General features: G+C 41.7%; 1 protein-coding gene across 1 annotated transcript in view; it reads right to left on the bottom strand.

Annotated features, from left to right (window-relative positions):
- PKD1L1 (polycystin 1 like 1, transient receptor potential channel interacting) overlaps positions 1–13,542 on the bottom strand; it is a 901,078-nt gene extending 887,536 nt beyond the window's left edge. Inside the window, exons 1-2 of the mRNA XM_073549827.1 lie at positions 13,518–13,542; positions 12,510–12,630 (exon numbers count right to left, since the gene is read on the bottom strand). Of these exons, the coding sequence (XP_073405928.1) occupies positions 12,510–12,630; positions 13,518–13,542 (146 nt within the window). The remainder of the gene's footprint in view (positions 1–12,509; positions 12,631–13,517) is intronic.
- Between the last annotated feature and the right edge of the window lie 5,773 nt (positions 13,543–19,315).

The following is a 19,315-nucleotide window of genomic DNA, read 5'->3' on the forward strand; positions in this document are numbered from 1 at the left end:
GGACCCCAAAAGTTGTTGTCCAATTTGTCATGAGTACGCTGACACCCCATATGTGGGAGAAAACTACTGTATGGACACACGTCGGGGCTCGGAAGGGAAGCAGTGACGTTTTGGAATGCAGACTTTGATGGAATGGTCTGCGGATGTCATGTGCGTTTGGAGAGCCCCTGATGTACCTAAACTATTGAAACCCCCACAAATGACCCCATTTTGGACACTAGACCCCCCACGGAACTTATCTAGATGTGTGGTGAGCACTTTGAACCCCCAAGTGCTTCACAGAAGTTTATAAAGCTTGGACGTGAAAATAAAAAAATCATTTTTTTCCACAAAAATGATATTTTTGCCCCCAATTTTTTATTTTCCTAAGGGTAACAGGAGAAATTGGACCCAAAAATTATTTTGCAATTTGTCCTGAGTAGGCTGATACCCTACATGTGGGGGTAAAACACTGGGCGCATGTCAGAGCTTGGAAGGGAAGGAGCACCATTTGACTTTTTCAACTCAGAATTGGCTGGAATTGAAATCAGACGCCATGTTGCATTTGGAGAGCCCCTGATGTGCCCAAACAGTGGAAACCCCCAATTCTAACTCCAACCCGAACCCCAACACACCCCTAACCCTAATCTCAGCCCTAGCCCTAACCCTAGCCCTAACTCTAGCCCTAGCCCTAACCCTAACCTGTCATGATCTGAATTTGATCTGACAGTTTTAAAAGCACAGAGTGAACTTTCTTTCCTTTTGGCAAGTTGCCAAAGTGACTTGACTGTCCCCGGTGGTGGTTAGTGGTATCGCACTTTAGGTTTAATGCACACATAATTATGAATCAGGTGTGGGGCTCTATAAATGAGTCTCAGGGTGTGTAATCACTGCTGGTGATATTCATTCATTGATTCTGAGTTGGTGAGAGCCTGGTGGAAGGATGGAGCTGAGGAGGAGTCCTGCGCAGCTTAGCCAGGGGGGACGTGTGTCAGCTATGGTGTCTGGTCGAAGGGCTGGCATGGCGTGGTGGGGTCGCAGTGATGGTGTCGGCAGGAAGTGTCTGCATGGACTGGTGGAGTGGCGACTATGGAGAGTGGCACTCACCATGTGGGACTTGGCTGCTGAGCTGGACTCAAGCATGCTTGCCTTCGTGGCAGAAGCTGAACTCATCTTTGGGACTCTGTTACTAAGCAGCAGCAACTGGTGGTGGACTCTGCTCCAAGGCTGCACTATGGTGAAGGATCCTGTTATGGTGATGGATCCGGGTGGAGGAGAAGACGCACGCAGGTGGAGGGCTCTGTTGCAGGAGCATAAGCACAGAGCATAAAGCTAAGTGGTGTCCCCCTGTATTGTCTCTTTCCCTCATGTGTGTTATTAGTGCAGTGGTGGGATTAGTTTCCGCACCGGCCTACTCCCTAGTGAGGGTTTAGGGTCAGGGCGAGCAAGGGTTTAAGGTTCGCGTGCGGCGACAGGTGCGGAGCCTGTATAGGGAACGTAAGGAGTGCAGGGACACTGGCTCAGGGGAGCTCAGGAGGTCTCCACTTCCCTATTCCCTATCGCAGGGCCCACCATTGTTAATGTTTCCCAGGTTCCCCTTATTATTTAAATCCGCCAGACAGGAGGCGGGGTTTCCAGAATTTATGTTAACGTAATAACTAAATTCGCCGGGTGGAGGCGGTGTATCCATCTGCACGTATTATTATTTAAATTCGCCACTGGAGGCGCTGTATCCAGGGTCACGTGTGTTATGGGTTCGCCTTGCGGTAACATCTGCGTCCAGACACACGTGACCATGACATAACCCTAACCCTACCCTAACCCTAACCCTAACCGTAATGGAAAAATGGAAATAAATACATTTTTTTAATTTTATTATTTTTCCCTAACTAAGGGGGTGATAACGGGGGGTTTGATTTACTATTTATGGCGGTTTTTATGTTTGCCGGCTGTCGCACGCTAAAAGACGCTTTTTATTGTAAAAATAGTTTTTGCATCACCACATATTGAGAGCTATAATTTTTCCGTATTTTGACCCACTGAGTCATGTGAGGTCTTATTTTTTGCGGGACGAGTTGATGTTTTTATTGGTACCATTTTCGGGCATGTGACATTTTTTGATCGCTTTTTATTCCGATTTTTGGGACGCAGAATGAACAAAAACCAGCGTTTCATGAATTTCTTTTGGGGGGGTGCGTTTACACCGTTCCGCGTGCGGTAAAATTGATAAAGCGGTTTTATTCTTCGGGTCAGTACGGTTGCAGCGATACCTCATTTAGGTCGTTTTTTTATGTTTTGTCGGTTTTATGCAATGAAAACTATTTTATATAAAAAATAATTATTTTTGCATCGCTTTATTCTGCGAGCTATAACTTTTTTATTTTTTTGCTGATGATGCTGTGTTGCAGCTCGTTTTTTGCGGGACAAGATTACGTTTTCAGCGGTACCATGGATATTTATATGCGTCTTTTTGATCGCGCATTATTACATTTTTTGTTTGGCGGTATGATAATAAATCATTATTTTTTGCTTCGTTTTTTATTTTTATTTTTTAAGGGGTTCGCTAAAGGGGTTAACTAATGGGACATTTTTATAGGGCGGGTCGTTACGGACGCGGCAATACCTAATATGTGTACTTTTATTGTTTTGTTTTTTTTTATTTTCAAAAAATGGATTTATTTGGGGGAATATTTTTTTTTTTTTTGTAATTTATTTGGCGATTTTTTTAAAATTATTTTAACACTTTTTTTTTATTTTTTTTTGCTTTATTAAATAGTCCCAGGTGGGACATCACTGTTCTGTTACAGATCGCTGATCTGTCACATCACAGATCACTGACAGATCAGCGATCTGTCACAGGCAGTGCACAAGGCTTCCTCATGCCTGCGCTTTGCAGGCACTGAGGAAGCCAGCTTCCTGCAGGCCCCCGAAGGCCCCCGTCGCCATCTTGGATTCGGGGGCCTGCAGGAAAGGAGCCCCCGGCAGCAGCGCTGCACACTGCGCTGCCGTGGGGGGCTCAGGGAAGCACGGAGGGAGCCCCCTCCCTGCCGATGCTTCCCTTTAACCCCTGGTACACCGCGATCATGTTTGATCGCGGTGTGCAAGGTGTTAACGTGTCGGGGGCAGTCCGTGACCGCCCGTGACACATTCTGCCGGGTGTCAGCTGTGATAATCAGCTGACACCCGGCCGCGATCAGTGGCGCTCACCACGTGGGCGCCGCTGATCGCGGTAGACGTACTATCCCGTCCATGGGCATAGGGGCCCGGGTCCCATGGACGGGATAGTACGTCTGATGTCAGGAAGGGGTTAAGCCTAATTACTACAAAAGTAACATCTCTTCAAAATGGACTGGATAGAGGCCTTACTTAATAAAGAATAAGACACTGAATGCTTTTTTTTCACATGGTCCTCTTTTATCAATACTCAGACATCTTCCACACGCCAGGCGATACATAGGTGTTTCCAGCTCACCAACTGGTATAAGAGAGAGCAGCTTGCCGGTAATATCCCTGTTAGACTGGATTGAAATTGTGTTACGAAGTTATGGAGTTTGCCCGGGGGAGAGGAAGGGGAGGACGGGGGGGTGTTATAGTTGAAAAAATGCCATCTAATGTTAATGATATTGCATAAATGTTCTTCTGTTATGTTATTGGACATTATATGTATACTTTGTATTACACTCAATAAAGACGGTTTAAAAAAAAAAAAAATTGACGCCGATCTTCAAAGTCCATTGATTGCTAAGAATTCCCTGTTACCAAAGCCATAATTTTTCTCAGCTGGTGGCAGTTTTTAAGAAAAATAAGCACATGGTTGCCATTTACCAGGAGACACACCCTGAAACATTACAGTCCCCACTCCCACCTCAGACAAATCGACCTCAACGATAAAAGGCTGAGAGACGCCATGCTGTATAAGACTCGACGCAGAAGAGAAACACCTTTTCAACTTATCAAATGCCTCCCTGGCAGGACTGGACTACTTGGAGAAGTCTGTCCCCTTCCAGGTCATATCTGTAAGAGGTTTGGCTACCACCGAAAAGTTCTTTAAACCTAAAAATCTGGGTAAGGCTTCAAGTCCTCTGGACGATCCCAATCCAATACAGTCTGAACTTTCGCCGGATCCATATAAAAACCAATGGAAGACAACATATATCCTAGGAAAGGGATCTCCTTAACTGAGAACATACACTTCTCGGGTTTGACATAGAATTTATTGACTCGGAGTATATGTAGGACCTGCCTGACATGTACCTGGTGGGACTCAAGGTCAGGTGAATAAATTACTATGTTATCCAGATAGATAACCACGAATCAGTATACCAGGTGACTAAAGATGTAATTTATAAAGTGTTGAAAGATGGTGGGCATGTTTGTCATCCCAAAAGACATCACCATATTCTCCTAGTGTCCCTCAGGTGTATTGAATGCTGTTTTCCATTCATCCCCCTCTAATGCAGATGAGATTATGCGTCCCCCTGAGGTCCATCTTAGAGAACCATTTTGCCCCTACAATTTGATTAAAGAAATCTGGAATGAGAGGGAGTGGATAAGGATCACGGACAGTGATAGTATTTAGTTCATGGAAACACAGGCAAGGTGTAACCCCCATCTTTTTTTTTAACAAAAAAGAACCTGCAGCAATGGGGGATGAGGATGGTCTGATATGACCCTGAGCCAGGCTTTCCGTGATGTAGTCCTTCATGGCCTGTCTTTCTGGACCAGAGATATTAAAGAGTCTGCTCTTGGGCAGCTTGGCACCAGGATCGAGATTAATGGTGCAATCATAAGGACAATGGGGGTTCCTTCCCTGTTCCTAACACTAGGGGACACCCTAGCTCGCCCCACTCCCCGGGATACTGTTGAAGGTGAACATGCTGGGGCCTCTGCCCTTGCCTTATCTTCTGAGTTAGCCCTCTGTCTGTTCTCTTTCCCCACCCAGGGAAGAGGGGCGCTACTGTGCACCGTAGTACACCAACCCGACAAACAAGGCAACACAAATAAGGGTTAACAGAAGACTCCAGGCATACAAAATATTCACACACATATAACTGAGGAATGCACCAGGGTGTGAAGGTAGGGGAATAAACCAAAATAGAGAAGGACAAGGAATTTTAACACATGCAAATCAAGCAACAGTCACTAATAACTCCTCCAACTCTCCTCATAAGAACTCCTCTCCCTCCATTAGCCATGCAGCAATAAAGCTAACTCTGACAAGTTTTTGTATCAGAGCCCAGATTATAAAGAGAAAAGGAGTGGCTAACCGAGCTCAGCTGTGAGCAGAGATTTCCAACATGGCCGATTAACCCCTGCCCTGCCAGAAGGAATAAATACATTTAAAATGAAGGGGAAGTGCTTCTTCTCAGTGCCAGAGTAGGAGCAATCAGACACTGTAGTCTTCTGGCTCCTCTCTGTTACAGGAAACCCGTGACACCCCCCCTCAAGTGACCCCATTTTTGAAATTATGCCACTACAAGTGTATTGTTGATTTTGTCTCCTTATGTGTTTTCCAGAAAGAAGCAGTATTGGAAGTTGCTGAGTGAAAATTTCAAACTGCCATTGTAGTGACCACCAGTACATTGTATTGCCCAATACGTTTTAGTGACCAGCTCATGCTTCTGGAGACACACACCCATAAATTAGGCGGGCTCTCATTGCTACAGAAATTCCAAACATGTGGATGCTAAATGTTGTTTAGACACACTGGGGCTCAGAAGGGAGGGGGCATTTGGATTTGGGAGGACAGAATTTGCTGAATTTCTTTTGGGGGGCAAGGAGACATTTTCCTTTTCCAGAGCTTTTATACTATTAGTAACAAGGAAGCCCTCTATATTTACGTTAACAGATGACAAACCTGAGTGAGGACTTGCTTTTTTGTGGATTAAGTGGAAGCTTTTATTGGGAACATTTTACATAACATTTAGGTTTACATTTATCCGGCACTCTACACTGAGCATTTACTTTGGGGTTTCTATCTAACTCTCCGAGTTACCTGACAGATGAAATCCCAGACGGATCAATTCACTATACTGAAGCAGAAGAGTTACTCTGGATTCTGTTCAGCAGTTTCCTTCTATTTAGAAGTGCACAAAATTGTGGTCGACAACGCTTTTATGCATGCCTAAAAAGATGGACACTGCCACAGCACAGGTCCTACGGCATCCACACTGCCTCCATCTGCCTCATTATAGGGGATCTTCCACCAGGTGTTCTGTATGAATCATGTATTTCAGAGATTTACACGGAAACCCTGATGTAAGTGCTTAGCACAGAGTGTAGTATAAATGTAAGCCAAGCCTTACTGTGATCTTTGGGAAACAGAATGAACAACTCAACAGAAGTTGAAGAATTCATTTTATTTATATTTTACACCATTCCTTGTGCAGTGTAAGTGACTAGACAACTTTGTTCTTCGGGTTCGTGCAATTACAGTGGTACCAGATTTTTATTGGGTTTTTACGCTTGGCTGCTGACACACACTCAAAGACACTTTTTATTGCAAAAACTAGTTTTTGAACCCTATATTTAGACAGCTATAATTTTTCCATATTTTTGCCAACAGAGTCATGTGACAAACTTCTTTTTTGCGGAATGTGTTTTTATTGGTACCATTTTTGGGCACATAGAGAAAGAAAGCTAGGAGACAGAAAGCGCAATAGGGTATTATCAGATGGTACGGAGAAATAGAAAATGTGAGACCACTCACCAGATATGGTTGCAAACTAGAAAAATGAGAAAGGTATATATGACAGCTGCTGCAAGACACCGGTCAGAGGTAGACACAGGAAAAATGGTGTGTAAGAAGATGGTGTTATTCAAATGCACTGCTGATAAAAGCTCGGTGGCAGAAGCAAATTCAAAGGCTCCGTTAGCGAATGACGGCACATCGCGAACATGTGCTGCTTTATGGCATGTGTTGCGATGCGCCCAACAATGGGTCTCAATGGCAGCATTAGCGGACTGCGTTACACAGCGTTATACCGCGGTATAATGCAGTCCATCAACGGACTGCCTATAACGCAGTGTGACCCCGGCCTTACTAAAGCAACTAATATACAAAAACACTCACTAAATGTAGATAGCTATATAATGGAGGGTAGGAAAGTACAAACCAAATAAGAACAGGATAATGAGGAAATCCTACACCCAAAACAGCATGCAACAAGCTCCAGAAGCAACAACAATCTCAGCACAACAACTCTAAGGAACTAGGAAGAAAACTTTCACAGGCAAGGAAGAGAAGGTCTGTCCAGGTTTATAGGGAGAGGTAATGACCAGATCAAAAGCAGCTGAAATGGAGCTGCATGTTTCTGACCAGCATAGAAAGTTTTGTTAACCTCTTCAGAACAAAAGGAAATAAAATCCATTTAATATGGGACACAAACACACTGGCTAAATGGAAGATCTGTGATTCACAATAAGTGGTGATTGTCTAACCACAGATCTCCCAGGAAGACGTGACACACTCATGATTCTGTGCCTAAAAAGTAGTTTTTGGCAACATATTGGGCATTGCTGCACTCAGGAGACATTGTGCAACAAATGTTGTGGTCTTTTTTCTTCTGATAGCCATTTTGAAAATTAAAAACTTAAGGTTAAAACAACATTATAATGGAAAAATGTACCTTCACATTTTCACAGCCCAATGTTATACAATTCAGTGAAATTCCTGTTGGTTTAAAATGCTGATTACACACCTATAGGAATTCTTCGAGAGGTGTAGTCTCCAAAATTGTATCACTTGTAGGGGTTTCTGCTGTTTTGGAACCCTGTCGGCTTTTCAAATGTAGCAAACCTGGCACTCAACTTAGTGCTGTGGAGATAATTTATTGTAGTACCAAATCAAACGTTTCGGTCAATTAGACCTTCATCAGTTACGTGCTAAAGGTAGTTTTTATATGTAGTTTTTTAAATAATGGAGGGCGCTTTAGTAATGTCCCGTGTCAGACAGCCAGTATTAGTAAGATGCTCAAAGGCAAAATGTATAAGGCTCTATCTTAATGGATAGCAGGGAGAAAATGCGAGCCTGGTCCTCCTGGACATGGTGCATACCGCGGCAGAAGTAAGAAGGATGACGTCATCGTATGAAAATGGGAGGCGCCGGACCGCAACACCCATCGGATCGGACCGGATCCCCAGGTGAGTATAATCTAACTCGCTTTTCTTATCTTTTAGGTTACATCGGGGGCTTATCTACAGCATTACAGAATGCTGTAGATAAGCCCCTGATGGCTGTGGCACCAGCTTATAGGCCAAAAATGGGGTAACAGATTCCCTTTAATGAATTGCCTAATGCAATATTTTTTATTTAATGTGATTAAATCTAATTCTTTGATTTGGCATATTACAGGGTATGCATTTGTCAATGCCGCATCTGTAAAAACCCATAGGTGGAAGCTCGGTTCTTTTATTCTGCATTTCTATTGCAATTATACTAGGGAATAGGAGTTGTGAAACAGTGGGGGATTTTTTAGCTGAGAATAAACAACCCTCTCGCAAAATCTGGTTCAGCTGGTTGTCACTATACAGCATAGGAAAATATTTCCTAATAATTCTTTTAATTTGACCGAACTCTTTACTGTATTTCGTTATAAATACAGATTTATCCAACATTGTGCTCCTCTTTGAATGTTTGGTTAATAAATTATGTCGTGTTTTTTTCATTCACTATTTTAGTGGCTTTATCTAGTGCCCATTTATTATAAATTCAATTTTCATAGTCTATTACAAATGATATCTTTATTATATTGTTCAAATTCTGAGCAATTTCTTTTTGCCCGAATCATCTCTCCCAGAGGGACACCCAGTTTGATGTGAATGAGGTGACAGAAATCTGCTCTTAAAATGTTATCAGAGATTTTCTTGTGATAAGAATGAGTTTTTACTGTTTTATTTTTTAAATCTGCCCATAAAGTGAAATCCAAAAAGGATACCTCTTCTTTGTTCCAAGAAAAAGTAAAAAACAAATTGCAATGGTTTTGATTGAAATAATCCACAAGGCATGGCATGGCAGACACATCAGATGACCATATGGTGAGCATATCGTCCATGTATCTGCCATACCATACCAAGGAATCAAAGAAAGGATTGCTATCAATGAAAATGTAGTTATTCTCCACTCTTTAGGCACATCAGGGGCTCTGCAAACGCAACATAGCATCCACTATCTATTCTAGCTAATTTTGCACTCCAAAAGTCAAATGGTACTCCTTCCCTTCTGAGCCCTGCCGTTCATCCAAACAGTAGTTTTCCATCATAATTGGGGTATCGATGTTGTCAGGAAGATATGAATTATTTTCCATTGTTCTGTGGATACAGCCAGAGCTGGCCTACTGCTCCTCCCACCATTGATTTCTGTAGGACCAAAATCCTTCATTCAGCCCCACTCCCTCTCTCTGTGAATTTCCACCTCCCTTCAAGTAAATGGTCAGTTTTACTCCCTGTCAGCGCTAGCAGAGCTGAATGTGTTTTCCCTCCAAAAATCTCTGTCTTCTAGTCATAACACTCAAAGTCAAATTCAATAAGACACGTTAATCCCAGAAACATGAAAATTAGATTTCCAGGATATGAGCGCTTGGGGTTACGCATGGCAGCATTTTGCGACATTTAGGGCTATCTATCAGAAACCTGGGAAATTAATTTCTGCCCACCAGCAAATCACAGACATACGGTGTGTGTACTCTAAAAAACGATAAAATCGCAAGGGAAAAAATAATGCCAATATCGTTGGCCTGTGAGCTTCCACTACAAAGATATGAAGAAAAGGAGTTATTGAAAACTTTCCAAGATATGTGTACCTCCCATAAAACAAGCCATATGTGAGGTCAGCAAAGTGGGAGACACCATGCTGTGATACTGGATCAGTTCTTTGCGATCCCTCCTCCCCTTCATCGACACATCATACCTGTGACTGAGATTTAGTAAGTTTCTCATTTTTATCCCTTTTATTTCATAACTGTTTATACATATTTGTATTTTATCTCTTTTGTATTTAACATTCTTTTTATCTTTTGTAAACACTGCTGATTCTTCTGGAGAAAAAATGATAAATTTGCTAGCTTCATTCTTTTTGCTCTATGAGTGATCTGCCATGTACGCTGCACAAATTCACATTACCAAACTGGTGTCCGATCCACCTATAAGAGGTCGGTGGTGGCAGAATAGTTTTTGCATCTATGTGGTGTTGGTGACTGGATCAAGGTATATATTCCTATCCAGAACCGGTGCTATACATACTGTACATCCCGTCACATCACGTGCCGCAATATTCTACATAAATTTGAGCAGCTGCGCTCATTGTCTTATCCTCTGGCAATACCCTTATTGGCCAGCAGGGTAAGGGGGTGTCAGAGAGCTGCAAGTTTCTGACTAAAAGATAAAGTGCTCCCCTGACAGATGTACTCAGGAGAAACTGCACAACAAATTGCAAAGTCCATTTTCACTTGTTTCCCTTGTGAAAATGAAAAATCTGGGGTTAAAATATATTTTTTCATTTTCACAGCTCAATGTTATAAAATTCTGTGAAGGACCTATCGGTTGAATATGCTCAGGACCCTTCTTGATAAGTTACTTGATGGTGTAATTTCCAAAAAGGGGTCATTTATGGGGCGTTTGCACTGTATAGGCACATAAGGGGCTTTACAAATGCGAAATGGCGTCCGCTATCTATTCCAGACAATTTTACACTCAAAAAGACAAATGATGCTTTTTCCCTTCAGAGCACTGCCGTGCACCCAAACAGTAGTTTTCCCCCACATATGGGTTGAAAATGGTGGGGGGAATTGCACAGTAAATTGTATGGCCCATTTTCTCTTGCTACCTTTGTGAAAATGAAAAATTTGAGGCTAATACAACATTTTTAAGGAAATAATTAAAATTTGCACTTTTTTTCCTTCCACATTGTTTAATCCTGTGCTGTACCTAAAGGGTTAATATACTTCTTGAATGAGGTTTTGAGCACCTTGAGGGTTCAGTTTTTTAAAATAGTGTAACTTTTGGGTATTTTCTGTCAAAATGCCCTCCAAGTCACTTCAAATGCGATGTGGTCCCTAGAAAAAATAGGTTTTGTAAATTTTGTTGGAAAAATTGCAGATAAACTTATAACTCTTCTAACTTTCTAAAAAAAATGTTTAAGGCTATGTGCACACGTTGTGGATTGTAAGCGTTTTTGCCGCATTTTTTTGCCGTGAAAACACTGCGAAAACGGTTCCATAACGCAACCCATTGAATTCAATGGCATTCCGCAATGCTGTGCTAATGCTAGGTATTTTTCTGCGGCAGAATCGCATTGCGGAAAAATACGCAGCTTGCTCATTCTTTGTGTGGAATTGCGGCGATTCTGCACACATAGGAATGCATTGATACGCTTACTTTCCGCATGTGGCTATGCCCACCATGCGCAAAGTAAGCGAATCATGTGCGGATGGTACCCGGGGTCTGGAGGAGAGGAGACTGTCCTCCAAGCCCTGGGCACCATATCCCTGTTAAAAAAAGAATTAAAATAAAAAATCATGATATTCTCACCTTCTGGCGGCCTCCGCACCCATCCCGGTCCTTACCGATGCTCCCGGCAATGCCTGTTCCCTGTGATGCCTTGCGACAATGATCTGTAATGACATAGCTGTCTCGCGAGATGCTACGTCATCTGGGGTCATTGTCGCAAGGCATCGCTGGGAACGGGAGTTGCCAGGAACATCACGAGGATCGGGAAGGCTGCGGGGGCCACCGGAAGGTGAGAATATCACGATTTTTTTTCTATTTTTAACATTATACATTTTACTATTGATGTGGCATAGGCAGCATCAATAATAAAAACTTGGTCACACTTGTCAAACACTATGTTTGACGAGTGTGACCAAACTGTCAATCAGTTTTCCAAGCGATGCTACAGATCGCTTGGAAAACGCTAGCATTCTGCAAGCAAATTATGCTTGAAAAATGCTAGTGTTTAGCGGGAATACATCTGCCAATACCGCAGGCGTATTTCCCGCGGCAGGGAGTTGCGAAATTGCCGCAGACATTTACGCGGCAATTCCAAACGTGTGCACATAGCCTAAAAATTATGCTAATATAAAGTAGATATATGGGAAATGTTATTTATTAACTATTTTGTAGGATATAGCTATCTGATTTGAGGGAATAAAAATTCAAAGTTTGAAAATTACTAAATTATATAATTTTATTGTTAAATTTTTGATATTTTCATAAATAAACACATATCATATAGATCAAAATTTACCACTAACATTAATTACAATATGTTATGAAAAAGCTGTTTCAGAATAACTGGGATACATTGAAGCACTCCAGAGTTATTACCACATAAAGTGACACATTTAAAAAATGAGACTCAATCATTAATATACAAAGTGGTAAGGTCGGTAAGGTCCTTAAGGGGGTTAAGAAGATGCTTCAGGGAATGTTAAAAGAATTTAACAAAAACGTTTTGGGACAAAAAAATGTCAGCTTAAAAAACTAGTTTTTGACTGCTGGAAAAGAACATATCCTAAATGCACAAGAAAACTTACTTATTCTGCAGACACAATCTGGAACAAGCTGGTAAATCTTCAACATGAGCATGCAAATTTTTGTATACATCTTCTTGAAAATTGAGCAAGCTACGGTTGTAGCATCCTATATACCAGAGATCTAAAAAAGGATGAAATCATAGAAATATTCAATTATTAAGCTATACAGTGTTTATGTCTGTCTACCTATATATATAACCAGTAAATGCACTGTAAATGTGTGTGTGTGTACATATACAAATATATTATATACTGTACAGTTGAAACTAGAAGTTTACATACATTTTATAAAAAGACACATATGCATGTTTTTCTCAATATCCGACTTGAAATTAGAATAATCCTTTCCCGTTTTAGGTCAATTAGGATTACCATAATTATTAATATTTGCCAAACGCCAGAATAATTAGAGAGAGAGAATGTTTTAAGGCCGAAGTCAGCTCATTTACAATTCTGACTGATCTTTCTTTTCCCATTTTTATTTGCTTATCTCTGCTTCTTCTATTGCTGAATTTCAGGCATGTAGATAGCTTTAGAAAAAAAAATATTTTTTACATAGATGGCTAACAAATTTCTAAAAACCAATTATGGCTGATTAAAATCTGAACTGTAATGTGGCCATGTGTGTGAGCTATTAGAAGTTTATCTTAACTGGCCCTACTCTGTATCTCAACAATAAGTAGTTGATAGATATATTTTTTTTTGTTTCTTGTTTTATCTGAGGATGTCCATGACATTTAGATGCATTGCTAGCACTACTCATATATTTAAAGAAAGACAGATAAAAGCAAAGTTAATAATCCATATCAATGTTATTAAAGTGATGTAAGCTCAGTAATAAACTCTAATTTACCTCCCCCAACACCTGGACACTCTTTAACCTTGCGTTCTGCTCAGTTTCTCATTAAAGTTTGGGAATGCATCTCCTAGGAGAGCGGTCAACCTAGCAAAGTGCTGTCAATGCTGCTTACATGATCAAAAAAGATCTGGATTAAGAAAACATGTTACAACGTGTATTCTGCTCATCTGTCATACAGATAAATGATTATTCATAAGATAACTAGTGATGTGCATCCTAAGAAGAATCATGTCACTATAATGATGCATGGTTCCAATGAACACAATAACTGCGTACAATTGAGTATATAATTGGTATTTGATACAACATTCAGTAGAGTTAGAATATTGATAGAACCACAATATGGCTTGGCTGATCTATACTTAGTCTAGGCCATTAAAATTATATCAGTGGGGGTATGATAATTTCTGTAAATATGTTATATATCCCCTTCTCGATATCTGCCGTACATGTATAACACAAGTCAGGTGTGGGTGTATGATTCAGGCTTAGGAGCTGAGCCCACACTGTACCAGACAGAGGTCTATAACAGCAACATCCTGTGCTAGCTAAAAGGACTCTATGGTTGACTTGTTAGTATGCCTGTGAAGCCTAGCCTTAGTGCTCATTCAGTTGTCTGAATTTTGCATGAGTTCTATCCGTGTGTTTCACAGATAGGAGTTGTAACTAGTATGGTCTATTTGGCTGTTCAAATGTCCATTTTTTTTTCTGGACTGTGCAAAAACACAGACATGTCTGGTATTGATCCAAGATTCAGAATAGGAAAAATGTGGTCAGACAATCCGCGCTGCGAATCACTAAAAACTCGGATTATTAATACAGTGGTCTTTATTCTACATGTTTCACAGAACTCCTTCCTCAGGAAAAAAAACACCTGATGGTGTTGATGCGAGAGACTTGTGCAAGTTTCTCGCATCACACACAGTAGTGTGATCCCGGCCTAAGGGTTCATAAAAAAAAAAATCAGTGATGCCATCTGAGTGCTGTCTGTTTTTAACATACTGCCAGATAGAACAAGGTAGAGAAATATTTTATTCCACATCTGAGAAACAACTGATGAAACTCAGTTGAAACTTGATTGATGATGATTGATTAATTGATGAAACCAGGACAAATTTTCTCATACGCAAAAAAATGGACGTCTGACTTCGCCTTTAGGCTATGCTTTATAGCAGATCATAATTTTAGCTATATACTGCAATACAGTGGCTTTGTAGTGTGCTGTCACACACAGTGTGGGAAGACTAGGTGCAACACAAGGGGAAGAGAAGGAAGCCCAAACACTAGGGAAAGGGGGAGTAAAGACCCTTAGGCAGATCTAATAGCACCCTGCCTCTCCTACCGTCCCTATATTGGTTCCACACCAATCGCTGAGCAGGAGCCTAAGCCCTGTATATCGAATAAGGGAGACAAACAAGGGGGAAGCATGTTATCTTGAGCAGACTCAGAGAGGTAACACCAAACGTCCTCCAATAGCACCAGAGCAGAAGTTAGTCGACTGCTATTGCTCCAAGCCTTCACATGGAAAAAATGTGAATATCACCGGCGATTCCCTAAAGCAGACTGGAAGTCTATAAACACCCAGGTCTAGGTGTGTCAATTAGAGTCGAAGGGAGGTTCCCACTGGGTCCATAAGTCAGAAGGATTAAAAAGGCGTCTGCAATGCCAAACGCAGAGACTTTCTGTAGCCAGATGCAGAGTGACTGTCTGCATCATCTGACACACCCGTGACATGTTCAGAACAAGATATCTCACAATCATAAGTTCAAATCACAAAAGGGACTTGCCATGAAAAAAAAAGCTCTCACACAACTTCAGTGAGCAGGAGCGCCATTTGCAGTTTATCACAGGCACGCATGGACCTAGTTAAATTTTTTTAGCTCTTATACAGCTTTGACATAGTCATAAAGCTTACCCTATGTGGTAGCAATACAGAAGTCAATATGGATCTGTACCTCTACTTATAGTGATCTAGATCAAGGCCTTACCTGTTTATGACTGACATATTCTGACTTGGCATGTCATGCTATAACATGTGTATAAGTGTATTGTGTATTGTCCCTGCACCTGAAAAACACCCCCATAGCATGATGCTGCCACCACGTTTCACTGTTGGGATTGTATTGGGCAGGTAATGAGCAGTGCCTGGTTTTCTCCACACATACCACTAAGAATTTTCACCAAAAAGATCTATCTTCGTCTCATCAGACCATAGAATCTTATTTCTCATAGTCTGGGAGTCCTTTATGTGTTTTTAGCAAACTCTATGCAGGTTTCATATGTCTTGCACTGAGGAGAGGCTTCCACGGGGCCACTCTGCCATAAAGGCCCGACTTGTGGAGAGCTTGCAGTGATAGTTGACTTTCTGGAACTTTCTCCCATCTTCCTACTGCATCTGTTGAGCTCAGCCACAGTGATCTTGGGGTTCTTCTTTACCTCTCTCACCAAGGCTCTTCTCCCACGATTACTCAGTTTTCCTGGACGGCTAGGTCTAGGAAGACTTCAGGCGGTTCCAAACTTCTTCCATTTAAGGATTATGGAGGCCACTGTGCTCTTAGGATCCTTGAGTACTGCAGAAATTCTTTTGTAACCTTGGCCAGATCTGTGCCTTGCCACAATTCTGTCTCTGGGCTCCTTGGCCAGTTCCTTTGACCTCATGATTCTCATTTGGTCTGACATGCACTGTTAGCTGTGAGGTCTTATATAGACAGGTGTGTGCCTTTCCAAATCAAGTCCTATCAGTTTAATTAAACACACCTGGACTCCAAAGAAGGACTAGAACTATCTCAAGGAGGATCACAAGGAAATGGACAGCAGGTGACATAAATATGAGTGTCTGAGCAAAGGGTCTCAATACTTATGACCATGTGATATTTCAGTTTTTCTTTTTTAATTTGCAAAAATGTCTACATTTCTGGTCAAGATGGGGTGCAGAGTGTACATTAATGAGAAAAAAAAAACTTTTTTGAATTTACCAAATGGCTGCAATGAAACAAAGAGTGAAAAAATTAAAGGGGTCTGAATACTTTCCATAAACCACTGTAGATACAGATTGTTCAGGTCTCTTTTCTGTTGCTGGCACATTCTGATTGAGGGAATGTTGATCATAGCATTTTGTTTAGTGAGCCGTGATGGGATCACAAGGCCCCTCTCTATTTTGCTGACCTTATGATCCCTTATTATAAGGAACTCATTATATGTATATGTCTATGATACGTCAATAGTTACACTTATTCTGCTCTTTTTACTAATTTTTGTGTTTTTGGACCCATATTAAGTACTTCCTTTTTAAGGCATATCTAATAAATATTAGAAATGTGAAATTAGTTCTTCCTGCATACTGGGCTAAATTCCCCAAGGAAACAGGATACTAACAGAGCTAATTCTACCTGTGTACCATTGGTTTGAAAATGAGGGTCAAGCAAAGCAGGCAGAAAGTTAAAAAAAATTGGAGCATAAAACTGACATGAGTATAAAACCTGCAGGCCCTATTTGCTCAGTTGGGTGATCAAGAGACACATTCTGCACAAAGTGGTCCAGCACTAATCTAACAAGCTAAAGCCATTTTCCCACGTTCAGTATTTTACCTCAGTATTTGCAAGGCAAAACCAGGAGTGGGTGATAAATCCTGAAGTGGTGACATGTTTCTATTATATTTTTCCTCTGACTGTTCCACTCCTGATTTTAGCTTACAAATACTGAGGTAAACTACTGACCAAATATTGAACGTGTGAACGTAAGCAGGTTGCGGGATGCAGTGACGCACGAGAGCCAGAGCAAGGGTTAATAATTTAATTGAACAGAAATGGTACTCCTCGCAGGGCGATAAACAGTTAAATTGCAAATAGAATGAAATAAATAATGGTAATGTGGTAGCAGTTCTCTTAATAAACTTATCGTGTCCATGGTTTTCCCTGGCCGAAGATGATCTGGTGAGGGTTGTAGTCTCAGTAGCGGCCGGTGCAAAGTCTTAAAGGAGATTCCACAGTTCACAGTATATCTTAGGGTAGCAACGGGCGGTCTCCAGTTTTATCTGTTGAACCCCTAGTCCATGAGCTTGTGCAGCCAACGCAAGAATAGCTGCAACAATCCGGGGGTTAAACAAGGTCTGTGGTACGCTGTCCGGCAGTAAGGTCCACAGGGTACTGTCCTGTAACTGGCCCTTGGCTCTCTGCACATGCACCAACTTTACTATCACTGGGCATGTGGTGCCTCCAACACCAGCTGTCTCGGTGGCACCGGGAGCTGTGTGCTGCAGTCCGTCAAAGCGCCGTCACTTCGGGTGCCGAGCATGATGCGCACTATGCTGCTCTCATGCTGATGGCAGGAACCCCACTGCTACTTTGCGCGCTTTTTCCTCAGCTTCCAGCCGAGTTCCCTGTCTAAACACGCCCCCACTGCCCAGGTCATGGGGCCTGTCTGGTCCCCTATTCCTTCCCCCAGGAAAAATGGGACGCAGCCTCGACAGTTCCGGACCCGGCTCAGTACAGGTGCCCGTAGCCCAGTCTTCCTCCTTACATGAACTTGTCCTAAAACTATAGACTTGGTACAAAGCAGGCATGTGTGGCGCAACATTACAGAACTAAGTTTAGCAGACATTCTTAGCACTAGCAAAAATGATAACTTCCATTGATCGACATTAGGAAATAGGCAGGAGGTGCACCGTGTGACATGCACTCATGAGGGATGAAATGTGGAAAATCAGAAAACTGGTGTCAGGGAGCGAACGAAGATCTGGTGATTATAAAGATAAGAGCGCTGCACTTAACACTGAAATTTCTGATATCTCCAATACAAATAAATGGTTAAAGGAAAATGTGACTGATTTGGAAAAAAGGAATAAGATCAATTCTTAGGATAGTAATCTTTCTAGAAAAGAGAGGAGGACACAATGTAATATATGCAAGACTTGAACTTAGATATGGCGAGATGGCTTTATGGAAACATTAAAATGTAGAGTAGGTAGGAGGGATGAGGAAAGGAACAGGTTACCTACAGGATGGAATAAGATGCTTGTTCAAGTACTCTCTCTCTCCATCCTCTTGTGTTTATTGTATTATCAATGTACTGTACAGTGAAAGAAAAAAAAGATCAAAAACGGAGGGTGTATGATGACTCTCATGTGTGATGCAGTCCACATAATCATAATGTATCTAATCCTATCATGTGTGATGCAGTCCACATAGTCATCATGTATCTAATCCTGTCACGTGTTATGCATTTCACATAATCATCAAGTATCTAATCCTATCATGGGTAATGCAGTCCACATAGTCACCGTGTATCTAATCCAATCATGTGTGATGCAGTCCACATAGTCATCAAGTATCTAATCCTATCATGTGTGATAGGTCGGGGTCAGACTTGCGGGAAATTCGCGTGTCTCTCGCATCAATACCCAACATTGCCGCCGGCATTTGGACCGGAGCATTCAGCTGCATAGAAATACATGCAGCCGCACACTCCGGTCCCATACAGCGCTGCGCCCCACAGAATGCTGCGCCCCATAGAGCGCTGCGCCTCATAGAGCGCTGGGCCCCATAGAACACTGGGCCCCATAGTACGCTGCACCCCACAGCATCATCATGTATCTAATCCTATCATATGTGACACAGTCCACATAGTCATCATGTATCTAAACCTATCATGTGTTATACAGTCCACATAGTCATCATGTATGTAATCCTATCATGTGTGACACAGTCCACATAGTCATCATGTATCTAATCCTATCATGTGTGATGAAGTCCACATAATCATCATGTATCTAATCTAATCATATGTGTGATACAGTCCACAGTCATCATGTATCTAATCCTATCACGTGTGATGCAGTTCACATATTCATCAAGTATCTAATCCTATCATGGGTAATGCAGTCCACATAGTCACCGTGTATCTAATCCTATCATGTGTGATGCAGTCCACATAGTCATCAAGTATCTAA

The sequence above is a fragment of the Dendrobates tinctorius genome, unplaced genomic scaffold, assembly GCF_039654945.1.
Source record: "Dendrobates tinctorius isolate UK_male_01 unplaced genomic scaffold, ASM3965494v1 ptg000162l, whole genome shotgun sequence".
Lineage (NCBI taxonomy): Eukaryota > Metazoa > Chordata > Amphibia > Anura > Dendrobatidae > Dendrobates > Dendrobates tinctorius.